Below are 24,342 nucleotides of genomic sequence, written 5' to 3'. Positions count from 1 at the left end.
ATGATAGCCACCATATAGTAACTCTACTAACTGCAAAATTGGCCAGTTCATTTGTGTGTGCTCCAAAATTTCCATACCAGTAGCTAAGAAGTACTATAGTTTACGTAGTAATCAAATTTAACTTTGATCAAAACTGCCAAAGACTGCAGAGACTTAAGGAAGCATCCGGTAACATACATTTGCCTTTTACATCAGATTTCTATTTTTTTCTGAAAAGTAGCTAGCGTTTCTTCTTCTATAACTAGCTATCTTTTAAAAGTAAAGTTAATAACAATGTGCAACTCAAAACTTTTATGATCATCTCAGTAATACAGACTTTAAAAAACGTAAGTCAAAGAATTAAGTCCTAATTCTAACCTATCACAACAAGAGGTAAACGGATGGACCTAGAGTCTGTTACACAGAGTGAGGTAAGTCAGAAAGAAAAACAAACACCGTATGCTAACGCATACATATGGAATCTCAAAAAATGGTACTGATGAACCTAGTGGCAGGGCAGGTATAAAGACGCAGATGTAGAGAATGGACTTGAGGATGCAGTGGGGGAAGGGGAAGCTGGGACAAAGTGAAAGTGGCATGCAAATATATACACTACCAAATGTAAAACAGATAGTGGGAAGCAGCCACATAGCACAGGGAGATCAGCTTGGTGCTTTGTGTCCACCTAGAGGGGTGGGATAGGGAGGGTGGGAGGGAGATGCAAGAGGGAGGGGATATGAAGATACATGTATATGTATAGCTGATTCCCTTTGTTATACAGCAGAAACTGACACAACAATGTAAAGCAATTACACTCCAATAAATATGTAAAAAAAAAAGCAGTGAGTTTATATTTGCTATTGTAACATTCAGTTCGCCTTTGAAAAATCATATTAAAGACAACTTGCATATGCTTCGTGATCCTACTGTTTTACTTAGGAAAATACAGAAGAGAAACTCAAGTTACTTTTCTTCAGAATCAAATTCTGGATTACCAAGTTAACCCAATGCTTCCTACCTTGCTGTATAGATTGTACAACATTTTGTGTTGAATCACTGTGTCTACTAATGCTGTTTAAAAATAAGCCTACCATTTAATTCAGATTAGGGTTAGCCATTAATGAATACTGGTGAAGAAAATCTAATATATATACACGGTCTCTACTATCAGTTATTTAAGGTCTTCAAGTCTCACAGGCTTTAGGTTTATTTCCATACATATTTATTCCATGAACATTCCCTGTAGACTCTGTTTAAATATCCTCTATGAAGAAATCAAACTTTTCTGAGCAGGTGACTGTAAGCTGAATACACCAATTCAAATCACCCCCTTTTTAGTGATCTTTTGGCCACAGATGTCAAAATGATTCCATCCCCTTCCAGACTCAAACAAGAGACAGATTATTTTTGATAAACTCTAGTATTTATTAAATTATAAAGTCTGTAATCAAAAAGAAAAATGTGGATCAAGACACACCTCAAACTACAAGGACTAGACAGCAAAGCCTATGGGAACGCCATGAAGTGTGTTACAGACAAGATTCTGAAACATAAGTTATAAGCTGTTTTCTTTACATTTCCATTTCAGTAACTTTCCTATTAAATAGTTGTTATTCATCTATTTTAAAACCCCAAATTCACATCTATGCTCACATTAATTAAGCTTCTTGTTCATACTGATCCCAGACATCTCAAAGGTGCCAAATTTTAGTAATGGTTTTGTGTCATTCCATGCAGAAAAATATGACAATGCAAGAGTCAGATGAGGATTGTTAATGCACAAATAATACACACTGGCCAAAAGAACTGAAGATATTTTAAAAAACTATAAACAGACCTCAAGAAAACTGGGTTATTACTAAACAGCTCTCAACTATTAACACCCAAATTCCTTATATTAAATAAATTTTTCAACAGAGACATGTTAGACATTTTAATTACAGGTCTATCCTTACCATACCCCTTCCCACCCCAACTCCCAAAATGCACTACTAGGGATGAGTATAATGTTATGTGGGCAGAAATTTACAGATAACCATTTTTACCTTGAGCATGGATCTGAAAACTTTTTTACTTAAACTTCAGTTACTGTGCACTGTCCATCAGGCCTTCTGGATCTGACACTGACACCCACTGTTCCACCCCCTGCCACGGATCGATCAGTTCCTGATAGATCAGATCGATCAGATACTGTCTGGTTGGGATTAGGAACCAAAAGTCTCTGTTGGGTCAAGGAGTGTTGCGCAACAAGCGCAGATCCATCCTCACTATCACTACTGGCATCTGATTCGGTTTCTTCAATGGAAGTGTCTGGTGCTGGTACCCTGCCTGAAGATGGTGACTCATGATCTTCTTCTCCTTCCCCCCTATGACTCCTTTCAGCTATGCTGTCTCCACCGAGTTGTAAATGTGCAAAAGAGTCTTCCAGAGAAGTGCTTGCATCAGGGGATGGTGTTGCAGGGCTTGTTAACTGACCATCTACTGACGTCAGGGGCCTTACAGAAGAAGACACTAGAGGCTGAACGGAAGCTCCACTCTGTGCTGATACACTGTCCGCTCCATCAGCAGAGCTCTCTCTTGCTAGGTTTACAGTATTAGCATCACAGTCCAGCCTAAGTCCGGCTACTCCCTTCTTTGGTATATCTATTATATCCCGCTTAATCTTCCTGCGACGTCCATGTTCATTTCTCCTATATTGAACCATATTTTCAAGATCGGCAACATACAGAAACCCGGCAATTAACATTTCGGTGCTCTTTTTACCTTTGGAAAAAGCATCTTCCAGCTCTCTACTAGTGCGCTCATCATACTGCCACCACCCATTTCTTCCTTCATAATACCATGCATATTCACCATTTCCTCTACTTGCTGCCTTGAGTTCTTCTGGTGACAATAAGGTTGGCTTATCAAGGAAATCCTCCGGAATTTCTTGTCGACAGAGGGCACATCGCTTTCCAAGCCATGATGCTCCCTTCACACATAGATAGCAGAAAACATGCTTGCAAGGCAGACTGACTGGGTGAACACATGTTTGCAGACAAATGGCACATTCAGGGACAGTTAGAGAAGGTGCTGTATTAGAACAGGACTCGTTTGCTTTCCTGTTTGTAGGAAGCATGTTTATTGAGTGATCAATTTCACCACAGCCAGCCATCCTGAGAAGATGAGAGAAAATACATATATTAAAATCTTATTTTAACTCTTCCAATATCTTAATTCAACAATTCAGAAAACATTAAGTACCTGTTACATGCAAGCCACATCCTAGACAATGGGGATACAAAAATCAAAGTACAGAAAAAACTCTAACTTGTACAGAAAAATCTTTTTGATTTGTATTAATTTTTACTTGGGGACAATGAAACACACAAATGTTAAGCCAAGAATAAAAACATACAACCAAAGTATAGATTTCAAATAAATACACCATTTCTATTCATTCACAGAACTTACAAGATAGAACTAAATGCAAAGATTTTAAAACGTATCAATACAACCTATCTAGACTTTTACAATCTGTGGAAAGTAGAGAAACAGAAAATCGCTAAAAGTAATTCAGGTTACAATTGCGGAAAGTAACAAATTTTGTAGCCTTTTAGGATACTACTAGGTGCAGTTTCACAAATATTGCCATGTATTAATGTACTTTTGGTACTTGACAAGGAGACCATGTGAAATTAATACCAGAGTTTAAATTCTAGATGTTCCCTTTCTCTGCTGTATAATCTAAAAACACTGGTTAAACCAGTCATTTCATTACCCCTCTGTGAAACACTCTCTTCTTATGGCCTTTTCTGTTGTTGCTGCCTCTTTCTAAACCATATATGCTCTTCTTGCTATACTCTTTCAAGATGATCTCATCTATATTCATGGCTTCAACTGTTACCGACTCATAAGTTGACAATCACCAGAGCCCAGGTCTCTCCTTTCAGCCCTATACCTATACTTTTAATTGCCTATTTTAGATCTCTTCTTGGATGTCTTGAAGGCACAAAAACTGAATTTATGATCTGCTTCCTCCTTATTTACTCATTTCCTAAATGCCCCTCTGGAGACATCTCTATTCATCTGCTTTTCAAGCCAGAAATCCATCATTGAAGCTGTCCTCCTAACCCCTCCCCAACCAAGACATCAGCAAGTTTTATATTTTATCTCCTAAATATCCCCTAAATCCATCTACTTTCCACCTCTACCCTTCCCTAGTCACCAAGCAAACACTATTTATTAAATTACTGCATATGCCTTTTAATGGGTCCAGCCTTATCCCCTTTTAAAAGGTTGATTTTAGGTTGAAGACCAGGATCTATATGCCCTGCATGGTCTGGATGCCAGCTCCCACACCAGCCTCATCTCACATCAAACTTCCCCTTGATCAGGCTTCCAGCCACAGTGGCTACTCCCTCCAATAACAGGTTTTCTCTATATGGAACATTTCTTCACTTGCCTCTCATGCCCCGCCATGGACAAACTACTACCCATCTTATATCGCTCTTGAGAAAGCCTCCATGAATTCATAAAACTTAGGTAGGAAACCACCCCACCCCACCCCACCCCCCCAAAAAAGCTCAACAAATGTTACAATCATATAAGACCATGGGAGAAAATGACATGAATACCAAAGTTGCCCTGAAGAGGAAGGAGAGAGGAAAAAACCCCAAGATTTGTCAAACTATCTACAAACAATAAATGCTAGAAAGGGTGTGGAAAAAAGGGAACCCTCCTACACTACTGGTGGGAATGTAAATTGGTGCAGCCACTATGGAGAACAGTATGGAGGTTCCTTAAAAAACTAAAAATAGAACTACCATGTGACACAGCAATCCCACTACTGGGCATATACTCAGAGAAAACCATAATTCAAAAAGATACATGCACCCTAATGTTCACTGCAGCACTATTTACAATAGCCAGGACATGGAAGCAACCTAAATGTCCATCAACAGAGGAATGGATAAAGAAGATATGGTACATACATACAACAGAATATTATATTACTCAGCCATAAAAAAAGAACAAAATAATGCCATTTGTGGCAAAATGGATGGACTTAGAGATTGTCATACTGAGTGAAGTCAGAGAAAGACAAATATATGATATCACTTACACGTGGAATCCAAAAAAAAAAGGGGGGGGTACAAATGAACTTATTTACAAAACAGAAGTAGAGTCACAGATGTAGAAAACAAACTTATGGTTACCAGGGGATAAGGTACCATAAGTTTGAGGGATAAATTGGGAGATTGGGACTGACATATACACACTACTATATATAAAACAGGTAACTAATAGGAATCTGCTGTATAGCACAGGGAACTCAATGCTCTGTAATGGCCTATATGAGAAAAAAAATCTAAAAAAAAAAAAAAAAACAGTGGATATAAGTGTATGTATAACTGATTCACTGTGTTATGCACCTGAAACTAACACAACACTGTAAATCAACTATATTCCAATAAAAAATTTTTAAATTAAATTAAAAAATAGAAAAGATTGTCAAACTGTATGTATAGAGCTTAAACACTGGCATAAAATTTGGAACTTCCACCTTACTGATTCAGATAAACATTTATTAAACTACTACTATGGTCCGTATACAATTCTGAGTATTGATGGATGTAAAGATGAATAAGACACATACCTACTCTGTTAAATAAGGAAACGTACATGCAAACAAGCAGATATTCACAATATGACCTGATTCCTGCAATAACTGAAATGTGTTAGGATACTTATTAAAAGTAACAATGATAAGAGAGATAAAAGGATAGACATAGGTTAGAAAATTTGGGGTGCAGGAGGCTGGGAAGTGGAGGAGATTCAAGGCAAGAGACATGTGCAAAGCACTGAGTCATAAGCAATGGAGCAGCAGGAAATTAAGCTGAAAAGGTAACCAGATGCCCAACCTGAAAACCTTATTGTGCCCTGCTAAAGAAACATCTGATTTGGTTTAATCCCATAGTAATAGGAAACCACAGATATTTTAAAGGGGGAGAAAATGATAAGAGGGAGTATACGAGTGATAAGTGAAAGACTGAGAAATGGAGGTGAAGACCTCACAGACTAGCAACCCTTAATTAACTGCTGCTTAAAGTGAGTGGCAATCTCTCCACTAGTTGGTTCTACCATTTTAAATACGGAATATTTAGAATTTAATCACCATAAGGATATTTGCTTTTTTCCCAAGATCAAGCTCTCAAAAATGGGTTCAATGGTTACAAAAGGTATAGTTAGTAAAAATGTTTACACTTATCTCTTAGGCTTTCATCACAGTACATCTAATCAAACAAAAATACAATCTCTTACTGCTTTTTGTGTCCTTGGTTCCTCAACAGGCAAGGTTCAAAATGATAGTAAGTTTTTGAAAAGACTGCACTTATCTAGAAAAGGAAGCAACACACAGTCTCAAGGGAAAGAAATGATCTCCATGAAATGCTTAATTTCCAATCTTATTTTTTTTCAACCTTTAATTTCATTTCCAATCAACTCCTTTACCAGAAACTCTAAGTTACAGAACCTAGTAAAATACAATTTTTTCCTAACCTATAAATTCTAAGTCAACCAAATATGACCTCTTAATATGTGTTAGGCACTACAGGAGCTTCAGAGTATTTTGAGATACACTTGTGCCTTCAACGATTTTGTAATTTAACAATCTGAGTTATAAGTGAAAGCACATGCTTCTCAACCAGTCAATTAATATCCCCCACCTATTTCCCCTAAAATGAACTGGCTGTACACAGAATATTTTGTTAGGCTCTCAAAAACTCATATGTATTTCTTGAATACAAAATCTAAGTACTTTCCAAAATGGCAAGAGACAGAATACCACATATTTCATTTGTCATTTAGCAAAAGATTCAGAATACTTTTATCTGCCCCAGGTATTCTTACACTGTGGTAACAGTTTATGTACGCTACTTTCAATTTGGCCAAATACTACATTCAGTGCCCAATGTACCTTTAAGAGATTTAAAAGAAAAAATATCGCACACACCATGCTTCTGGGACTTCGATTTTCTCATCACTAAAACAGGAAAAATTCATATTTTGACTCAAAATTCCCTTTTCTAAGATATCTAATACATGCTTATCACATAGTACATAATAAATACCTGCTAACTGAATTTAGCTTCTCACTTTTCTGTTTGTTGGCAAAAGCTATATATAGGCCATGCTCAGGAAAAGAACAACTCTGAAAACAGTTGTAAGGCACTGGCTACCTAGTTTTAATTCATCAGGTCCTATCGCTACATTTAAATCTCAGGATGACTTAAACATTTTCGTAACAAAAAGAACTAAAATCAGCTGTAGAAAGGGTGAACAATTAGTACATATATTCTTTCATCCCTTTCAATTTAAGTTAAAGAAATCAGTTGTCAATGAAATTCTTGAAAATCTTTTTTTAAATCTCCATATTTATTTGAAGCCCAAGTAAGAAAAAGAAAATAAGGAAGCCCTCCATCCACAAGTAATAATTTAACTGAGTAAGAGAGATGTTTGATTCTATTTGGAAGACAGAATGTTGAAATGGGCTAATGCTCATCAGTACTTTGAAAAAACAATAGCAACATCTCATATACAAAAAGTCCATATCCTAAACTATCTAGGTACCTTCTGGGCAAAGGACAGGCCAAAAAATTTAAAATTTTAAAAAGAAAAGGTCTAGTAAAATGTAAATAAAATATCCAACAGTGCAACTTGGATGAACGCCATACTTTTAAAAGATACATAATCCCAAACCCTGTTGTATTTAAGTAAAATTAACCTCAAAAGTCCATCTTCCATTAGATGCAGTTATCTACAAAAAAGAAAGTTTTCAACCTAAAAACATTACTACTCTCCATCCTGTTTAATATGATCAATATTTTATATGACTCTTACTTACTCTTGCATGCACAAATAAATGTAAACATATAATTAACAAACTAAAAAAAGCAATTACAGCCATCCCAGGGGAAGACATGAACTGTGAAAGCAACATGCTTAGAAAGGCAAAACAATTCTTTTGGGGCAGGTATTTTGGTTCCCTCATTAGAATGAAGTAAAACTGGATAAACTTCATCAGAAAACAGAGAGACACAAGATAGTTAAAGTTTCATTCACCTAAAGCACTTTCAACTATCAATTTGCCATAGCAAACATCAAATTCTGATTCTGTTTAGCCCACCAAGTACACTCCTAGTCTATCACCAACTAAGTAACAGAGAGAACTTACAAATACTTTTTTTTTTTTTTTTTTTTTTTGGTGGTACGTGGGCCTCTCACTCTTGTGGCCTCTCCCGTTGCAGAGCACAAGCTCCGGATGCGCAGGCTCAGCGGCCATGGCTCACGGGCCCAGCCGCTCCGCGGCATGTGGGATCTTCCCGGACCGGGGCACGAACCCGTGTCCCCTGCATTGGCAGGCGGATTCTCAACCACTGAGCCACCAGGGAAGCCCTACAAATATTTTTTACATAACTCTGGATGAGGCACAGTAGACAAGATACCATTAAGATATTTAACAAGATAAAGACAAAGCAACCCAAACCACTAGCCTGCCTATCTATAGACACACTTCAAGGTAATTTTCATTACCATTTTAATCTACTCTACAAAAGATTTTTTTTCTTTGCATAGTTTCAATGATCTTCAAATAGGTTGGAGACTGAATATGTTCAGAGGATCATACTGGTGTGTAAGAAATGCTTTTTTTCCTTTCCTTTTTTGTAGAGCAAGGATTTGATAAAGAGAATGCTAATCAAAGAGAGGTATTCCCTAACCAATAAATGTCTCAGGAAACTTCAGAGATCATTTTGAAAAAGGGAATTTATTTCCTGGTTACTAAATTAAGAATAATATGTAGAAATCTGGAATGACGTTAGTCCAACTCTGCTGAAGAACATAGTAAATGTTTCACTCATTTTCCAAGACTTTTTTACTAACTGAACTCTTAATGTGATATTATGACTTTTAAGCATAAATTCCATTCTTCTAAACTACGTAAACTATTTCTGGAAGACAAATAAACATCTATTAATGCTAGTAAGCCTTCTTCTCTTCAACAAGACCAAATACAGAGGGATATGGGCAGATTTAGTGGAAATCTCCAAGTATTCAGATTTTGTTTAATCTTAAAGACATTTCATTAGTCAAAAGAAAGGTAAAATTACTATAAATGAAAAAGACCTTTAGCTTACATAGTACTAAAGAAATATCTGCCAGCAATAAAAACTACAAACATTAAAAATCAGATATTTTGGGCTTCCCTGGTGGCGCAGTGGTTGAGAGTCCGCCTGCCGATGCAGGGGACACGGGTTTGTGCCCCGGTCCGGGAGGATCCCACATGCTGTGGAGTGGCTGGGCCCGTAAGCCATGGCCGCTGAGCCTGCGCTCCGCAATGGGAGAGGCCACAACAGTGAGAGGCCCGCGTACCGCAAAAAAAAAAAAAAAAAAATCAGATTTTTAAGTCTGGGCTCAGAATCCAATTAAAAACATAAAAAAGGGAATAAAGAATAAGGTACTGCAACATCTTTTGTGCAGACCTACCAAAAAATGTCATCTTCCTTCCCCAAACTGACTATTTTTTAAAAGAAAAAAATTCCTCAAATCTTTAGTTCTGCTGGAATATAAAGAGTTTGAGGTTTAATACAAGTTAAAATATAACATTAAAATTTTAATTTTAACAATGACCATTCCTAAGTCCTTAAGACAAAATTCTTAACTTTTCCTATTGTACAGTGTTGTAATTGGTGGGTGTTTAATTTCTGTTGGTTATCTGTTGATGCATATCTTATTACATTAAAATATAACAACTATCATTTACTGATTGCTTAATATGTGGCAGATACTTTGCGAAGCACTTTATATCTAATCCTCTTATCACCCTACGAAATGGGTCCACTATTTTCCTTATTTTACAGATGAGGAAACTGAGGTACAGAAAGTTCAGATGAAGAAATATCCAAAGCCACAGTTCATTAAGTGATGGAGCCAGCCTCAAATCTAGGTTTCATAATCCAGGTGATCTGACTTCAGTCTTTACCCTTAACTGTTACAGAATGCCTCTAAAATAATCATGACTATCCAAATGTAAGAACCGCCATCAATAATTTTAGGAAAGATAAGACTTCAGGAAGTTACTAAGAAATTTCACAGACTGATAAAGGAATGACATTTTTATAACCCGCTGCAAGAGATGTCACGTATTTCTCCTTACTCCTTTTCAGTTTTGAACAGAGAAAGTGCCTGAGCATCTACCATGCCCATGGTGCTAGCAGAGAAATGGATAATAAAACCTGCCATCAAAGTTAAGTTGAAGAACACTACATTACCTAATAGTTTCTGATAAGTGTAACAGATACCATTTCTTCCTTTGTACACCCCAGTAACTAGCAGGGAGGGGATAGACACATTTTGAATGGATGAAATGTACTATGCAAGAAGTATTGCAAAGACCTTGTACATTATACTATCTTAGTAAGTTTAAACACTTATTTTAAATACAAATGATTCTTAAACATTTTTAGGTCACAGTCTTATTAAGGAAATCTTACATATAACATCAAGGAGTTCAAGGATCTCTGTGAAGCTAGTCCATATATGAACCCCTAAGGAGGCAACAGGAATTCATTGAAAGGTTTTATGTTAGGAAGTGACAGTCAGTTTAGTAGTTTATCAAGACCATTTGGACAGGAGTTTGGAGGAAGACTTGGTGTCATGGGGCTAAAAGGAAACTAAAATTTATAGTAATCCAGGTATAAGATAATTGGGGGGCGGGGAACAGATGTAAAGTTCCAACAATAGAATATAAGAAATACTAAGGAAACAGAAATGAAAGCATTTAGTTACTGATGGATGATGGCATCATTCATCAAGATTCAGAACTTGAGGTGAGTTCTGACATAACGACTTTGAGATATTTATAAAGTCTTCAGATGAAGACAGGTAGATGACAGTTGAGTTTACTAGATAGGTGCTCTGAAGAAATCTAAGCAGAAAGAAGTCTCATGAGTCACCAACACACACTTGGTTCTTGGGACATGAAAAGGTACGAATGCCCCAATTAAACCTGTAGAGAGAGCACACAAAAGGGCCAACCACAGAACCCTGGATTACTCCAATATATAAGTGAGGCAAAGGATGGGAGGAATGGTCAGAGAGGAATGGGGAATAAAATAAGACTGCCACCTCAAAAGCCACAAGGGGAGACATTTGCAAAAAAGAAGGGTCAAGCAAGGAGAGGACTTACAAAAGTTACTCTTCAACTTATGAAAATTTCCATATCTGTAGTGAAATATATGGTGCAAAAAATGTGAGCACCATACACTGATTAGCTATTTTGATTCCCAGAATCCACCAAGCCTGCTATCAATTACTTTTTACTCAGCTAAGACATCTTTCTTCCCCTATTCCCACAAAAACTATTACGAAACTTCTCCGTCTTAGTAAGAGATATTCTGGACTCCCTTATTAAGAAATTAGGTATGAATGACTCCTCAAAATTTATTTTTATCTTCACTCTACCTTATCATCATTCCTCTTGGCTCAGGATGGGGTACTGCTAGTTTTCAAAGCTAAACCATCCCAATTCCTCCAAGATTTCGATTAATATTCTCCATCCCTAAATTTCAAAATCAACTAACATGCTAAGTCTAATGACCTCTTTCAGTCTTTTCGATCCCATTGCACTAAATGATATATATTATTAACCATCGACTCTTTTTAAAAAAATGTTTATTATTCATTTCCATGATGGTACTCTCTCTTAATTCTCCTTTCTGTATCATTTTTTTTCTACCTTCTTTAGTTTCCCTTAAATATCAGTATTCCTCACAGGGGCTCTGTGGGTGACCAAATTTTCATACTACATTCTATGCCTAGACAATCTATTGAATATTCCAAACTTATATATATGTATTAGTTTGGAATACTCAGTAGATATATAGTATATATGTATATAAACCCCCATGAGTCCCCAAATCTAATATCCAGAACTGTTCTGGATACCTAAAATCTGTATTTACAATTCTGTATTCATAAAGTCTACCTCAATATTCTCCAGTCACCTGAAATCACACATTAATAAAACCCAAATCTGCTCCCCTAAACCTACACCCTCTTCCTTTGGTCTCTATCTTGGATAAAACTTGGGAGTCATCCTCAATGCTCCCCTATTCCTTGGCTACTTTGCTTTTCTGCAACAGAAACTTCTTTAGAATGTGTTCCCTTCATTCCTAAAGCTGTGACCTTAATTCTGGCCTCTTGGACACACTCTTGTACAAAATACTGACCTCCCAAGTGGCCTTCCTGACCTCAGTCCTTTTTTCTTCATCTTTCCTCAGTTCAATTATGTCTAATTAGTCTCCCCTCCACTCAATCTTCAATAGTTTTCTATTGCCTACATAATCTCATAGAAATTCCTAAGCACCGGCTTTCAATTACACTGACATAGCTTTCAGAGTAAAAGAGACTTAGTTAAAATCTATCATTTATTCTTACTGTTGACCTAGAACAGTGTTTCCCAAACTTCTCTAAAGATAAGAATTAGCTGGTGTTGCTCTCTCCTGGAAATCTGGACACATCTGGGTTAGAGTCTAAAACTCAGTTTTCAACAAGTGCCCCAGGAGATTATTCTAAGAGATATTTGGTAAACACTGACCCAGGGAAAACGACTTCATCTCTGTTTCTTCATCAGTAAATAAGGCTACTACTATCTTGTGACTGAATTCAATAATCCAAGTAAAATACCCAGTAAGCATCTGGCAATAAGTAGGCACTAAATAAACAATCACTCCCTGTGAAGTCTCTATTTCCCACTCCACCTTCACACATAGGACTGCTCACTGATTCCCCTAAGATACCTTGATATTTAGGCAGCTGTGCCCTTCCCCATTCCCTTGGCTTAAAAAATAATTCCTAGTTTTCTCAGACTGTTAAAATTCTATTCATTCTTTAAGACCAAACCAAAAGTTCCCTGTTCACTCTGAACCCTTCAGATGGAATAAATCCTCTCAGTTCTGAAAGCATTTTATTGTTGCCTCAATATAGTATTTCTTCCACTATATAATTATCAATTACATATGTGTCTTACTTACTACACCACAGTCTAGTTCCTTGATGGCCATGATAGTCTGATGGTCAGACTATCTGACCTACAGGATTAAAAAATATACATATGTATATAGATAGATAATACATGAACAGGGTTAAATAAAAAATATATTTGTCCCAATTTTAAAGAAAAATGCTTACTGGTTTCAATTGTCTTTTATCAAATTCTCAACACTGACTAAGAATGATATGGTCATACTTTTAATGGGAATATATAATCAAAGCACCATATTGGAAAAGTAGATAACAATAGTTATATGTCAAACTGGGAGACCATGTGAAATAGTATCTACAAGGGTCACCCTCTGGTCAGTATATTAAACACTGTTATCACCAAAACTGTAAAAGTAAAGTGTTCACTGCATTTTTCATGAGTGACTCAAGTTGGATATTTTTCACATCAATTTGAAGATGGAAATACGATGTTCATTGTGTGAAGAAGTTTCATCAATAACAGAATGAAGTTCAATATGGGCAAGATCAAGGTAGTATTAACATCTTAAAGCATATTTCACAAAGAGAAACTGATAGGAAAACAGAACTAGTAAAACTGGGGACTACAGTGACTCCAATAGGAATTAAAATGCATGTACTAACTTGTTAAAAAAACCAATTAATTAAAAAAAACCAATTTAATTTAGTGAAACATGTTTTTAATAACTAGTGTTTTATTACCCGTAAGTCTTTCTTATTTATAAAGGCTGATATTATCTCCTTAGCTTGGTTATTTAAGTAAATTACTATGTAAAGAAAAAGTAGAACCTACAAGACCTGGAGATCTTTCCAGGTTTTTTTTAGCCTTCTATGAGCAAATTTCTCTGTCTTCACTTCCACTTTTTAATAGAGATTTTTCCCTATGAAGAGATTTATTTTGGAAATCTACATTAATAATAATTTAATGTAAATAAAATTGTCAACTCAAAGATCTAAATATCTATATAAAATGCTCATTTTGTATAATTAAAACTAACTATGACAGATACTTGATTTATTACATTTTATACCCGTGCACTTAATTTACTGCAGCTTTGGGACAAACATGATGCCACACTTACATTTCTATTACAGATACCACAGATGCCTGTCACAAAAATAAAACATCATCTTCATGAGCAATCAGCCAGTTTGCAGTATTTTCTCCTCCATTGCTGGATCATCCTGTGCTGCAAAAGAAAAATTTCAACATCAACTTCTCTACAAACTAAGATCAACAAAATTAAAAATTAATTTCAGTCAATTATGTATGATTCTTCATTTAACAAAATTCACTGGCAAATTTTATCTCAAAAGTGAAAAAATTTCAGGACAAGGATTCCTGCTTTCACCACTGCTATTCAACACTTTACTGGAAGTTCTAGCCAGAGTAATTAGACCACAAAAAGATATGAAAAGCATACAAATTGGTAAGGAAGAAGTAAAACCATTAACTATTTGCAGAGACAGTAAAAATTTCTCTATTCTCTATATACAAAATTCTGGAGAATCCCCAAGAAAGCTACTAAAGCTAATAAACAAATTCAGCAAAGTTGCAGTTTGTTATAAGTTCAATGCACAAAAAAGTCAGTTCTGTTTCTGTATCTGGCAGTCAACAATTCAAACAGGAAATCAAGAAAGCAATTAATTCCATTTATAATAGCATCTAAAAGAATGAAATACCTAGAAATCAACTTAACCAAGGAAGTGAAAGACTTGTACATTGAAAACTACAAAGCACTGCTGAAAGAAATTAAAGAAGAGTTAAATAATGGAAAGACAACTGGTGTTTATGGATTGGAAGACTATGAAGATGACAGAACTATCCAAGTGATCTACAGATTAAACATAATTCTTATCAAAATTCAAGAGCCTTTTTTTCAGAAATGAAGAAACAAATCCTCAAATTCATATGGAATTATGAGGGGCCCCAAATAGCCAAAATTATATTGAAAAAGAACAAAGTTGGTGAGTTCAAGCTTCTCGAGTTCAAAACTTACTACAAAGCTATAGTAATCAAGATAGGGTGTTACTGCCATAAACATAGACAAAGATACCAACAGAAGAGAGAGTCCAGAAATAAACCCATCTATGGCCAACTGATATATTTTACCACAGGAAAAAAAATTTAAGTGAAACAAGTTCTATATGGACAAAGTAGCCCACATGGAATGTATTCCATAGCCACTGCCTTCCTACAAGAAGGTAATGTATGGGAAGGCAAGGCCATCATCACATTAACTAGGACCTCCTGGTATTTATATGTATGTCCAAGTTTAAGCCAACCTCTCTCAAGATACCTGTTGTCCAGAAAGTCCAGAGTCACCAACTAAAGCATCATCTCAGCCATTAATCCTCTTTCTTCTCACTTAGTATTTCCTCCTTCCACTTCATCATGCCCACTGTAGGAGGCTCATTTTACCACACAGAAATTAGAATCAAGCATACATGATGACTAAAGAGATGATGACCTTCACAGTACCCACAAGACAGGAGAGACAAATACTCTTTCAGTTCCATGTGCCGTTCAGTGTGGGAATCCATCTCCCTAAAAAATTTGTAATTTTAGTATTTAAAGATTTTTAAGACGATATATGGCCTTAAATCCAAGCCAGCCTATCTCACCAAATGTTTAATAGACCAAACAGTATGCAATCTGTTTCAAAACTGGAGAACTTTCAAAAGTAACTGACTAGAAAGGGTTTCCAAACAACCCGACTTTTTGTTTTACTCTGACTTTAGAACTTAGTCTTTACATGATAAGGACTCCACTGTCCTGACTTTCCCCCACAGTGCTTTCACTTTACCCTCCAAGAGCCTACAACTTCAAAGGCACCAAAGAATACTCCATCATTCACTTCCCTCCTGTAGCCTACTCAAAATAGAAACTGTCCAGTTTCACACACAGGACAGTAGGAAACACTCTACTATTCTAACATCATTACTCTTAAAAACAAACAAAAAACCTCCACTTACACTTTGAAGTCTCTAACCATTGGCTATAATCCCCTATAGCTATTCTCTCTTAACCCTTAAGGTACTGACTTAATCTACTCACTACTGGTCATCCTATTCATTTTATCTCCTGACTCTCACTATGAACCTATTTAAATATCCTTGAGAATAAACCATTCAACACCTAACTCAGAAGTTCTTGAACTTGTCCCACAGAGGTGGCTTGTTAGAAATACACATTCTCAGGCTCTAACCCGAGATACTATAGGCCGGTAGAGAAGGGTTTCAGCCCAGGAATCTCACCTCAAGTGATGCTGATGCAGGTAGTCCATTGAATACAATCTGAGAAACAATGTCCTTGTTTTTCAATTCCTAAAATCCTAAATTCAATGAACTTCATCACCCCCCCTCCCCCCAACAAAATATGATGGCCACATTTGGAACTAGATGCCTCCTAAAACTACTGCCTCTCTAAAATCTTAATCTCACTCTCAGATCACAAGCTCCGGTCCTTTCAGCTTACTTATTCATTCCCACACCCACTCTTTAATTTCAAGGGGCCCTCCAGTCTCTTGATAACCTCCTTTCCTTTCTCCAATACCTGATCTCACTTCCTTTCCTGCCCAATCTGGAAACCAACCATTTTAACTTCTTAAGAGAATGCTTGGTTCTCTCATATCTCTATCTCTCATCTATACATACTCTACACACCCCCATCTCTGCATGTATCTTAAAATGTGACATCTCAGCTTCCATGCCTTAACCAATGAGTGCTGACAGAGAAAAACAAAATTCTTTTTCTCATTCCCCTCCCAACACATTACACCAAATTCTGTCAGCTTTCATCCCTAACACCTTTGGAATCTATCCTTCATTCTCTTGCCATTGCTAGTCCCCTAGTTTAGACTTTTATCCTCTCTCTCCTGGACTACTGTTCAGCCTGATTATCTTGCTTCAGTATCACCCCTTAAATTTATTCACCAAGTTTCTGAGTGTGATACACTTAAAAAGAAAAATGAAGCCTTCCATATGCAAAACCCTATATGGGCTCTCCAGCCTATACAACAAAGGTAAAGCTCCTTAGGACAATATTCAAAAGCCTTAAAGACCTGAAACCTAAATAAATCTCTAGTCTTATTTCTCTCTCACAAATTAATACTCTACTTACACCTAATTACTCAGTTCTCCAAATTTCCCTTTGTAGTTCTGTATTTCCTCCTGCCTGGTATAGTCTCCCTCTTTTAAGGCTAAAAAGAATGCTACTACCTTTCTCCGACTACCTCCAAAAAACTGTTCCCTCCCCTCTATTTTGTAATTCTTCTATTACTGAATTTATCATAGGCACTGCAATCATCTGTTCGCTTCTGACTCTTCTAGTAAACCATGAGCCCCCTGAAGACAAGGTCTATTTATATCTCTAAGCAGCCAGTAAACTGCCAAACAGTTGTTGACGACTTGAACTGGTATTTCTTGGATGAATGAAAAACTAAATTTATTTACTAACATAACACAACATTTGCATTCTCACTGTGAATAGGCACCCAACCACAAAAGACATAAAGATATCTAAGCTCTAATCCTTTCTTTAAACAACTTAAAATGTCACAGAGGGAGTTACTACATTTACAAATATAAAATTCATGCCATCTTTATATCTTTTGACAAGTACATCATTTATCCAGCTTTATTCACTGGCAATGAATTCTCCAGAATGCAGATAAAAATCTAGGAATAAAACCAATTTTAGTAAATCTTGCAAGCTACGGGGACTTTTCCAATTCCTGTATCCCATGGCTAAATTTCAAAGCTGACTCTAAATGGATAATGGTTGAGGGGAGGAAAATGAACTAAAACCTATGTAGTAACCTAGATCCTAGCTATCACAACTGTGGTCCTCAACTAGTAACATCAGCATTACCTGGGAGTTCCTTACAAACAAAATATCTGAAGCCCCACTCCCTACCAAGAGAATCAGATCTCAGGTATTTCATATGCATATTAAAGTTCAGGAAGCACTAGTAGACCCATTATATCATTGAATCCTCAAAATGACTCTGTGAGTAATTTTATAAATGAGAAAACCCAAGCCCACAAGGATTTAACCCAAATCACAAAACTATCAATACTGGGAGGTGAGATTCAAGCTCAAGTATATCTTTAAAAAACTATTTTCCTCAATGTGCTGTATCTCAAAGAAAAGGTCTAGAATAGCATTATCTAATAGAAAGATGATGCAAGCCACATATGTAATTTCACATTTTCTATTAGCCACATTAACAACAATAATAAGAAAACAGGTAGATTTAATTTAAAGAATATATTTTATTTAACCCAATATATTCTAAACATTACCATTTCCACAGGTATTTAATATAAATAAATTATTAATATGATATTTTACACTCGTGTGTGTGTACACTCTTTGAAATCTAGTGTGTATTTTACTTACAGCACAACTCAATTCAGACTAGCCACATAGTTTGCTCAATAGCTCCATGTGGCTAGTGGCTACCAGACTGGCAATGCAGGTTTAGAATGTCTTGCATACCAACAGGTTTTTTCCAACACAAAACTGGCAATTTACTACAAGAATTGTTGAATAAAGAAAATGAACTCCATGTTACTTTACTCACACCTTTGCTGGCACAGATAAAAAAGAAAATTGCATATTTTGCTGTGATCAAAACTGACTGGTTTAGCTAGTCCCAATTCTACCAAATAGATCCAACAACTAGTCTCTGAGAATTACAATGCCAATTGGGCACAACATAGGGTATGGCGTGTATCAGTAATATTCAGAACAGTCATGTAAAGTAGCGCTCAGAAAACTACATTTGAAACCAAACATTTTTTCTTTAATGGAGGGAGGGGGGAGGCTTTTACTTTCAACCAAAGGTAAAAGAATAGTATAATTCTAACTACAGACCAGAATTAATTTGGCAAACATACATAATTCCTTCTGCAATGAATGATTTGTAAATTATGACCAAAGTCAACACAATTTATGAATTATTACAGTAAAATTTACCACAATATTTTGACATGCAAATACCAATTAGCTAATGGGTTAAGGTTCCTTCTTAAGGTGCAAACTTATACAGAAATGAACCATTAGGAAGGTAACATAGAAAGAGAAAACATATGAAACTAAATGAGATATTTCTGCCCCTTAATAATTCTAAAGAAAAAAAGTGGCAGACTGAATTTCAAAATATATAAAAGAGATTAGAGAGTATCAGTTAATTTAAATCATTTACCCATTCAACCAAGTATAAATGGAAATGAATATTGTATTATTTATAATTTGTGACCACTCAACAAATTCATGCTCCTATTATTTGCACCTACTGTTATTTTCTCTGAAAATAGGCTTAATTACAAGTCTACTTTTCAAGTCAGTCATGGAGTCAAAAAAAAGTTTTTTTTAGATTATACATTCAAATAAATGATTATCTTTTTTTAAAGAACTCATCAAAGAAAAAGATAAGCATGTAACAGTTAAAATATCAAATTACAAAGATCTGAAGATTTCCTGTATTTTTCCAATTATACTAACAGCTAATGTTTAATAAAATAGTTCTTACTCTTTATTCAAAATACACAAAATAGGAAATGTTCTATATAAAAGATATCAGTGACAGAAAAGAAAAATACTAAAAAAAAAACCAATATTACAAATCTTACAACTTTTGGTATACAAAGTCAAAATAGAAAAAAGAAAAAAAAAGCAAGGACCAGTAAAAGAAGGAACAGAGAGAGAGAGATCGGGTGTAATTTAGCAGATACATCTTAATATTTCTTAAGAAAGAGTCCCAAATGGAGAGATAACTAAATGCCTTAATGTTTCCATTTTTAGCTTTCCTTCTCATCTCCTGCTAAAACTCAGCTTACAGAAAGCACACATCATACTGGGAGACAAAAGTCTTCGGTCAAAACTCATTTCAACTAAATGGGGTTCAATATTTTACAGTACTCTATGTTAAAGAATTATTTCCACCACTGCGTTGAACACTTCCCATAAAAAACATCACTGTATGACAATCTCCGGGCTTCACAATCTTCATACCCAAGAATTAAATCTTTATATTTTCTACCCAAAAATGTGGGCTTTGTATTTTATTTTAACAAAACATTAAATGTGAATGTGAACAAATACTGTCTTTTAACCACATAAACCAGAAGTTGCATAGCCTGCAACCATTTTGTAAATAAGAAAAGCTCTGCTAATTATCTGTGTGACCTTGGTCAAGTCACAACTCCCATGTCTTAGTTATTTCACCCTATTCTACACTTCCATAATTCTAAATACTTTAATTAATACGATTTAACAACGGGTTTTGTTTTAACTAACTCAAAGGGTAATAAGCCATGAACACTCAACAGTCCATAAATAGCACAGGGGGTTGTAGCAGAATGTAAATAAGATGGATTCCATACCCACAAAGACATTTTCTAATCCAGCTGGTGGCACAAAATTAGGTTCCTTGGGCACAATCAAAAACGAGGCAAGAGGATGGAAAAGGTTCACCTTCTGTTACTAACACTGGGGGGAAAAAAGCATTCAAATACCCAAATGACAGTGTGTCAGGTGTCTTATGCTAATAAATTGCTAATACATGAGATAATATTCTCTATGCAGATCAATACTGTGAAAAGAAAAAATGTAATACTATCTTTATCTTCTACTAAGTCAAGAAATCATTTTTAGATCCTTTCACACACAAAAAAATCTGCCCCATCCTTGCGACAACTCAAAAACAAAATACTTTACCAGTTGACACATGTCTCCTAAAAAAAAAAAAAAAAAAAAAAAATTCTTTTTTTCTTCCCCTTGTCTAATGATCAGCTATCTGGAAAAACAGTTTTCCTGATGATTATAATTCTACCAAGTTTTTAACAACGAGTAAATAACAAAATCCTACAAATGTTTACCATTATTTTCATTTTGCCCACAATTTACACTGGCCCACTTGAAACATAAATTCTAAATCAAAGATTCGGCGTAACAAAATGCTGCAATTTAAGATGTAAAGCTAAAACAAACACATCCAAAATCTATTTCTAGAGTGGTTTTTCACTTTTCCGGTTTGCTCTTTAAAATTGGATTACTTGACGTATTTTCATGATTTTTAGAGCACTCCCAGACATTCAACACAAACAGCATTTGCTGGTCACAAAAACGGCAAAGCCAACATCATAAATCCTGTTATTTGTGCAGGTCATTTTCCTCCTGTGTCCTATATGCCACGTCTTTTAAAAGTCTAAATATAGATTCACTTATTAAAAAAACAAAAAAGTTTTAAGTCTTCCAGTTTCCGTAAGTATATACTGCTTTTAACGCCAATGTCATACTTTCAAATTCTATTTTAAAAGTACACACATTGGAAGGGTACCTGAGATGTCAATCATCCAAAGACAACGCATTTTTCTATCATTTCTTGGCTTTCTTCTCTCAATTCCACAGTTTTAGTATTACTTAATAAACAAAATATTACTTAAACAAAATGTACGTACTTTAGAAACTTGAGAAAAAAGTGCTCACTAAAATGGCACTTAGGGAAAAGAAAAACATATTAAAAGCGATATCAAGGGGAAAAGATCTAGTTGCCAGAAGTGTGTGTAAACTCAAAACAATTTTTCAGCCTTTCTCTAGATGCCCACGGAAAATAACACAGCGGCAACAATATAAGACCCGTACTCTTTCAGTCGGGATGGGGGGTAGGGAGAGAATTCTGCACCCAGCAACCAGAAGAACAAAGCAACAGCCTCCGCTGTTAAGATGCACCGAGGTTTTTGGAGGCTCAACGGGTATTGAGAGATCTCTTAATAATTCTGGTGCTTTAATAACTGCGCTGGGCTTAACCAGAGCAAGGCGAGGGACTGCTCGTCATATTAGGCAATACCCAGAAACTGAACAGGAGGAGGAGGGAAAGAGGGAAGATAAAGAAGCCAAAGACACTCCGGAAAAAGACAAAATGCAGGAACTCTACGCCCCGACCCAAGGCCCCGGTAGAGGCCTCCGCACGGGAAATTGGGAGTGGGATACCCCTCAAACCATTGCCGCCCCTAAATCTTGAGGCCCAAAGTCCCCGTGTTAGAGGCCTGACACCACCGATGAGGGGAGAGGAGAGGGACCTGGCTGCCACCAAAGGCAGCGACGAGGACCCCGGCGGAAGAGGCTGCGCAGTAATGGCCGCTGCTCCGCCTCTCGCACCCGGACCGTGACCAGCTCCGGGCTGTCGCCCAGGGCAGGGGCTGCGGCGGCCCCAGGCAACGCAGAGCCCGTCACCGTCTTCTTGCCTGTGACAGCAGCCAAGCTGGGAGCGACGGAAAGGGCTGAGCTGTCCCACCCCGGCTCGGCGCAACAGCCGTGGTCCCGCCGGCCCAAGGGCGTCCACCTACGTACCGGCCCCTGACCCCGCCGCCGCCGCCCTCTCAGGCCCGGAGCGCAGGGCCGACCCAGAGCGCGTCGCCGTTGGAGGTGACACCGCGGGCCATCACTCCTCTCCCCGAGTTAGGATCCCGGAGCAGTCGACTTTCACCCTGCCCCTCGAGTGGGCTTCGCCCCTACTCCCACCTCTGAGGCCACAGCCGCGGTCGCTTCGCAGTCTTTTCTCTTCGGCCTCGGAGCCCGCAGCTGCCGGGGACGCGCGCGCGGCCGTCACGTGACCGCCGGTAGCGTCGTGGGGGGCGGGGCCGCGCTATGCGGAAGCAGCGCCGCGCACCCGTGAGCTCGCGCCAGCGCAGCCCTGCCCTAGTTCCCCACGCCCCGTTCCTGACGCACGCCGCAGGTTGCCTACCTTCTCCTGTCTTTGGGGGGCTGCAGTTTCGCCGCTTCTAACTGCTTTATATTTTGCTTTACTTGTAATTAGGTGCCGAAGAATTCTGAAAGAATGCAAGTCCACCGGAGAGAGATTTAGGGCCGAAGAAGTAAGACACGTGTAGGACCAGCAGGTGGTGCTGCTCAGAAACCCAGCTTCGAGATCCAGGAGAAGCCCTTTGGGCGCCTAGCTGGATTTGGGGGTGAAGAGTTCTTGGCAAAACTACTTGTTCTCTTTCAAAAAAAAAAAGAAAAGGAAGTTCCAATTTATTCATCTTTTGAACCACTGAGCAATTTAATAAGAAAAAAATCTTACTTTCCTTTGGGCTCATTTTTCGTAGACTAGGGCACAGGAAGCTGGAGGAAGAGATTAATCAGCCTAAGAATCTAAAACTAAAGAAATGGCTTTATTTTATTGCACGTGTTTGGTTTCAAACATCAGAATCCTGGCAGTGCCCTCCATTTCATTTTAGCATATACATCGTCTTTTTGGGGAACTGATTGTATTTTCTTAATTTGTAATCAAATGAAAAAGGTGGAAGAGCATGCTTTTTTATCTTTAAAAAAATATATGTTTCGCCGCAAAAGAAAAAAAATATATATATGTTTCAACATTCCTTGCCAGCATCTTAGCTTGCAATGCTGTTGCATTTTGAACTCTCATTAACTGTTTATGGTTAATTTTCAAGGTTGGAAATTTTTCAGTGTTTATACATATGTGCATTTTCTTTTATTCTGTCTACCTAGCTATCTGCTGATCTGTCTGTCTCTCCATCTGCGTGCAAGAAAGGAATTAACAGGAATCCCACTAAAACGCCATTACAGGCTTCAAACTCTCTCTCAGCTACAGCCATAGTCTTAGTCATTTCAATGAATAGCTCTTACACTCACATCATCTTTCCTTGCTCACACCTATCTGTACTTTCTCTCTTTCTCTTATGCCCCATATCCACTTTGCAAATAATCTGCTGGCTCTTACGTTCGAAACACACTTTGGATTGGACTACCGACCGCCTCTACTACAACCTACATTATCTCTTAGCCCAGGGACTGGTTTTCTTGCTTCTGTCCTTGCTTTCCTTTGAGTCCGTTCTCCACCCAGAGGCCACAGTAAACTTATTAAATAGGAAGTCAGTCATACCACATCTTTGTCAGAAGTCTCTCCTAGCTTCCCAAAACAAAGTAAAAACCAAAGTCCTTAACAGTGGTGCTAAGACTCTCCCCTCATTACCTCCCTGACCTCACAAACTGCTTGTTTAGCTTTGTGTTCCAAGAAGACTCTACAAAGTCTCTCAACCTCGGTCTCTGCAGTTGCTCTTTTCTCTGCTTGGAAAACTCTTCACCGTAGTGGCTTTCTTCCTCTGCCTGGGCTCAAATGCCATCTTTTCAGTCAGGCCTCTACTTGCCAAACTATTTTAAATCGTGACATTCCCCCATTCCCAATATTTCTTATTCCTCTCACCTTTTTCTCTCTAATACTTAGAACAGTGTAAAGGATGACTTGGTTTACCTGTTTATCTCTATTG

The 24,342-nt window shown here is 37.2% G+C and overlaps 1 protein-coding gene across 8 annotated transcripts; it reads right to left on the bottom strand.

Moving 5' to 3' along the window:
- Window positions 1–1,380: 1,380 nt before the first annotated feature.
- Window positions 1,381–22,701, bottom strand: RNF146 (ring finger protein 146). 8 transcript variants are annotated; one of them, XM_067010709.1, is made up of 4 exons: window positions 22,574–22,701; window positions 14,124–14,226; window positions 6,283–6,356; window positions 1,381–3,134 (listed from the first exon to the last, which is right to left on the bottom strand). In XM_067010709.1, exon 4 carries the CDS (start codon window positions 3,131–3,133, stop codon window positions 2,054–2,056), a length of 1,080 nt encoding a protein of 359 aa, XP_066866810.1. In that variant the 5' UTR covers window position 3,134; window positions 6,283–6,356; window positions 14,124–14,226; window positions 22,574–22,701; the 3' UTR covers window positions 1,381–2,053. The 8 variants fall into 8 exon arrangements, with proteins under 8 accessions (XP_066866810.1, XP_066866807.1, XP_066866805.1 ...); XM_067010706.1 differs by having other exon boundaries at window positions 14,124–14,231; window positions 22,574–22,681; XM_067010704.1 differs by having other exon boundaries at window positions 14,124–14,231; window positions 22,403–22,670.
- Between the last annotated feature and the right edge of the window lie 1,641 nt (window positions 22,702–24,342).

Source organism: Kogia breviceps, chromosome 13 (assembly GCF_026419965.1).
Source record: "Kogia breviceps isolate mKogBre1 chromosome 13, mKogBre1 haplotype 1, whole genome shotgun sequence".
NCBI lineage: Eukaryota > Metazoa > Chordata > Mammalia > Artiodactyla > Physeteridae > Kogia > Kogia breviceps.
Note: the sequence above shows the minus strand (reverse complement) of the source record. Positions and strands in the feature narration are given on the sequence as shown.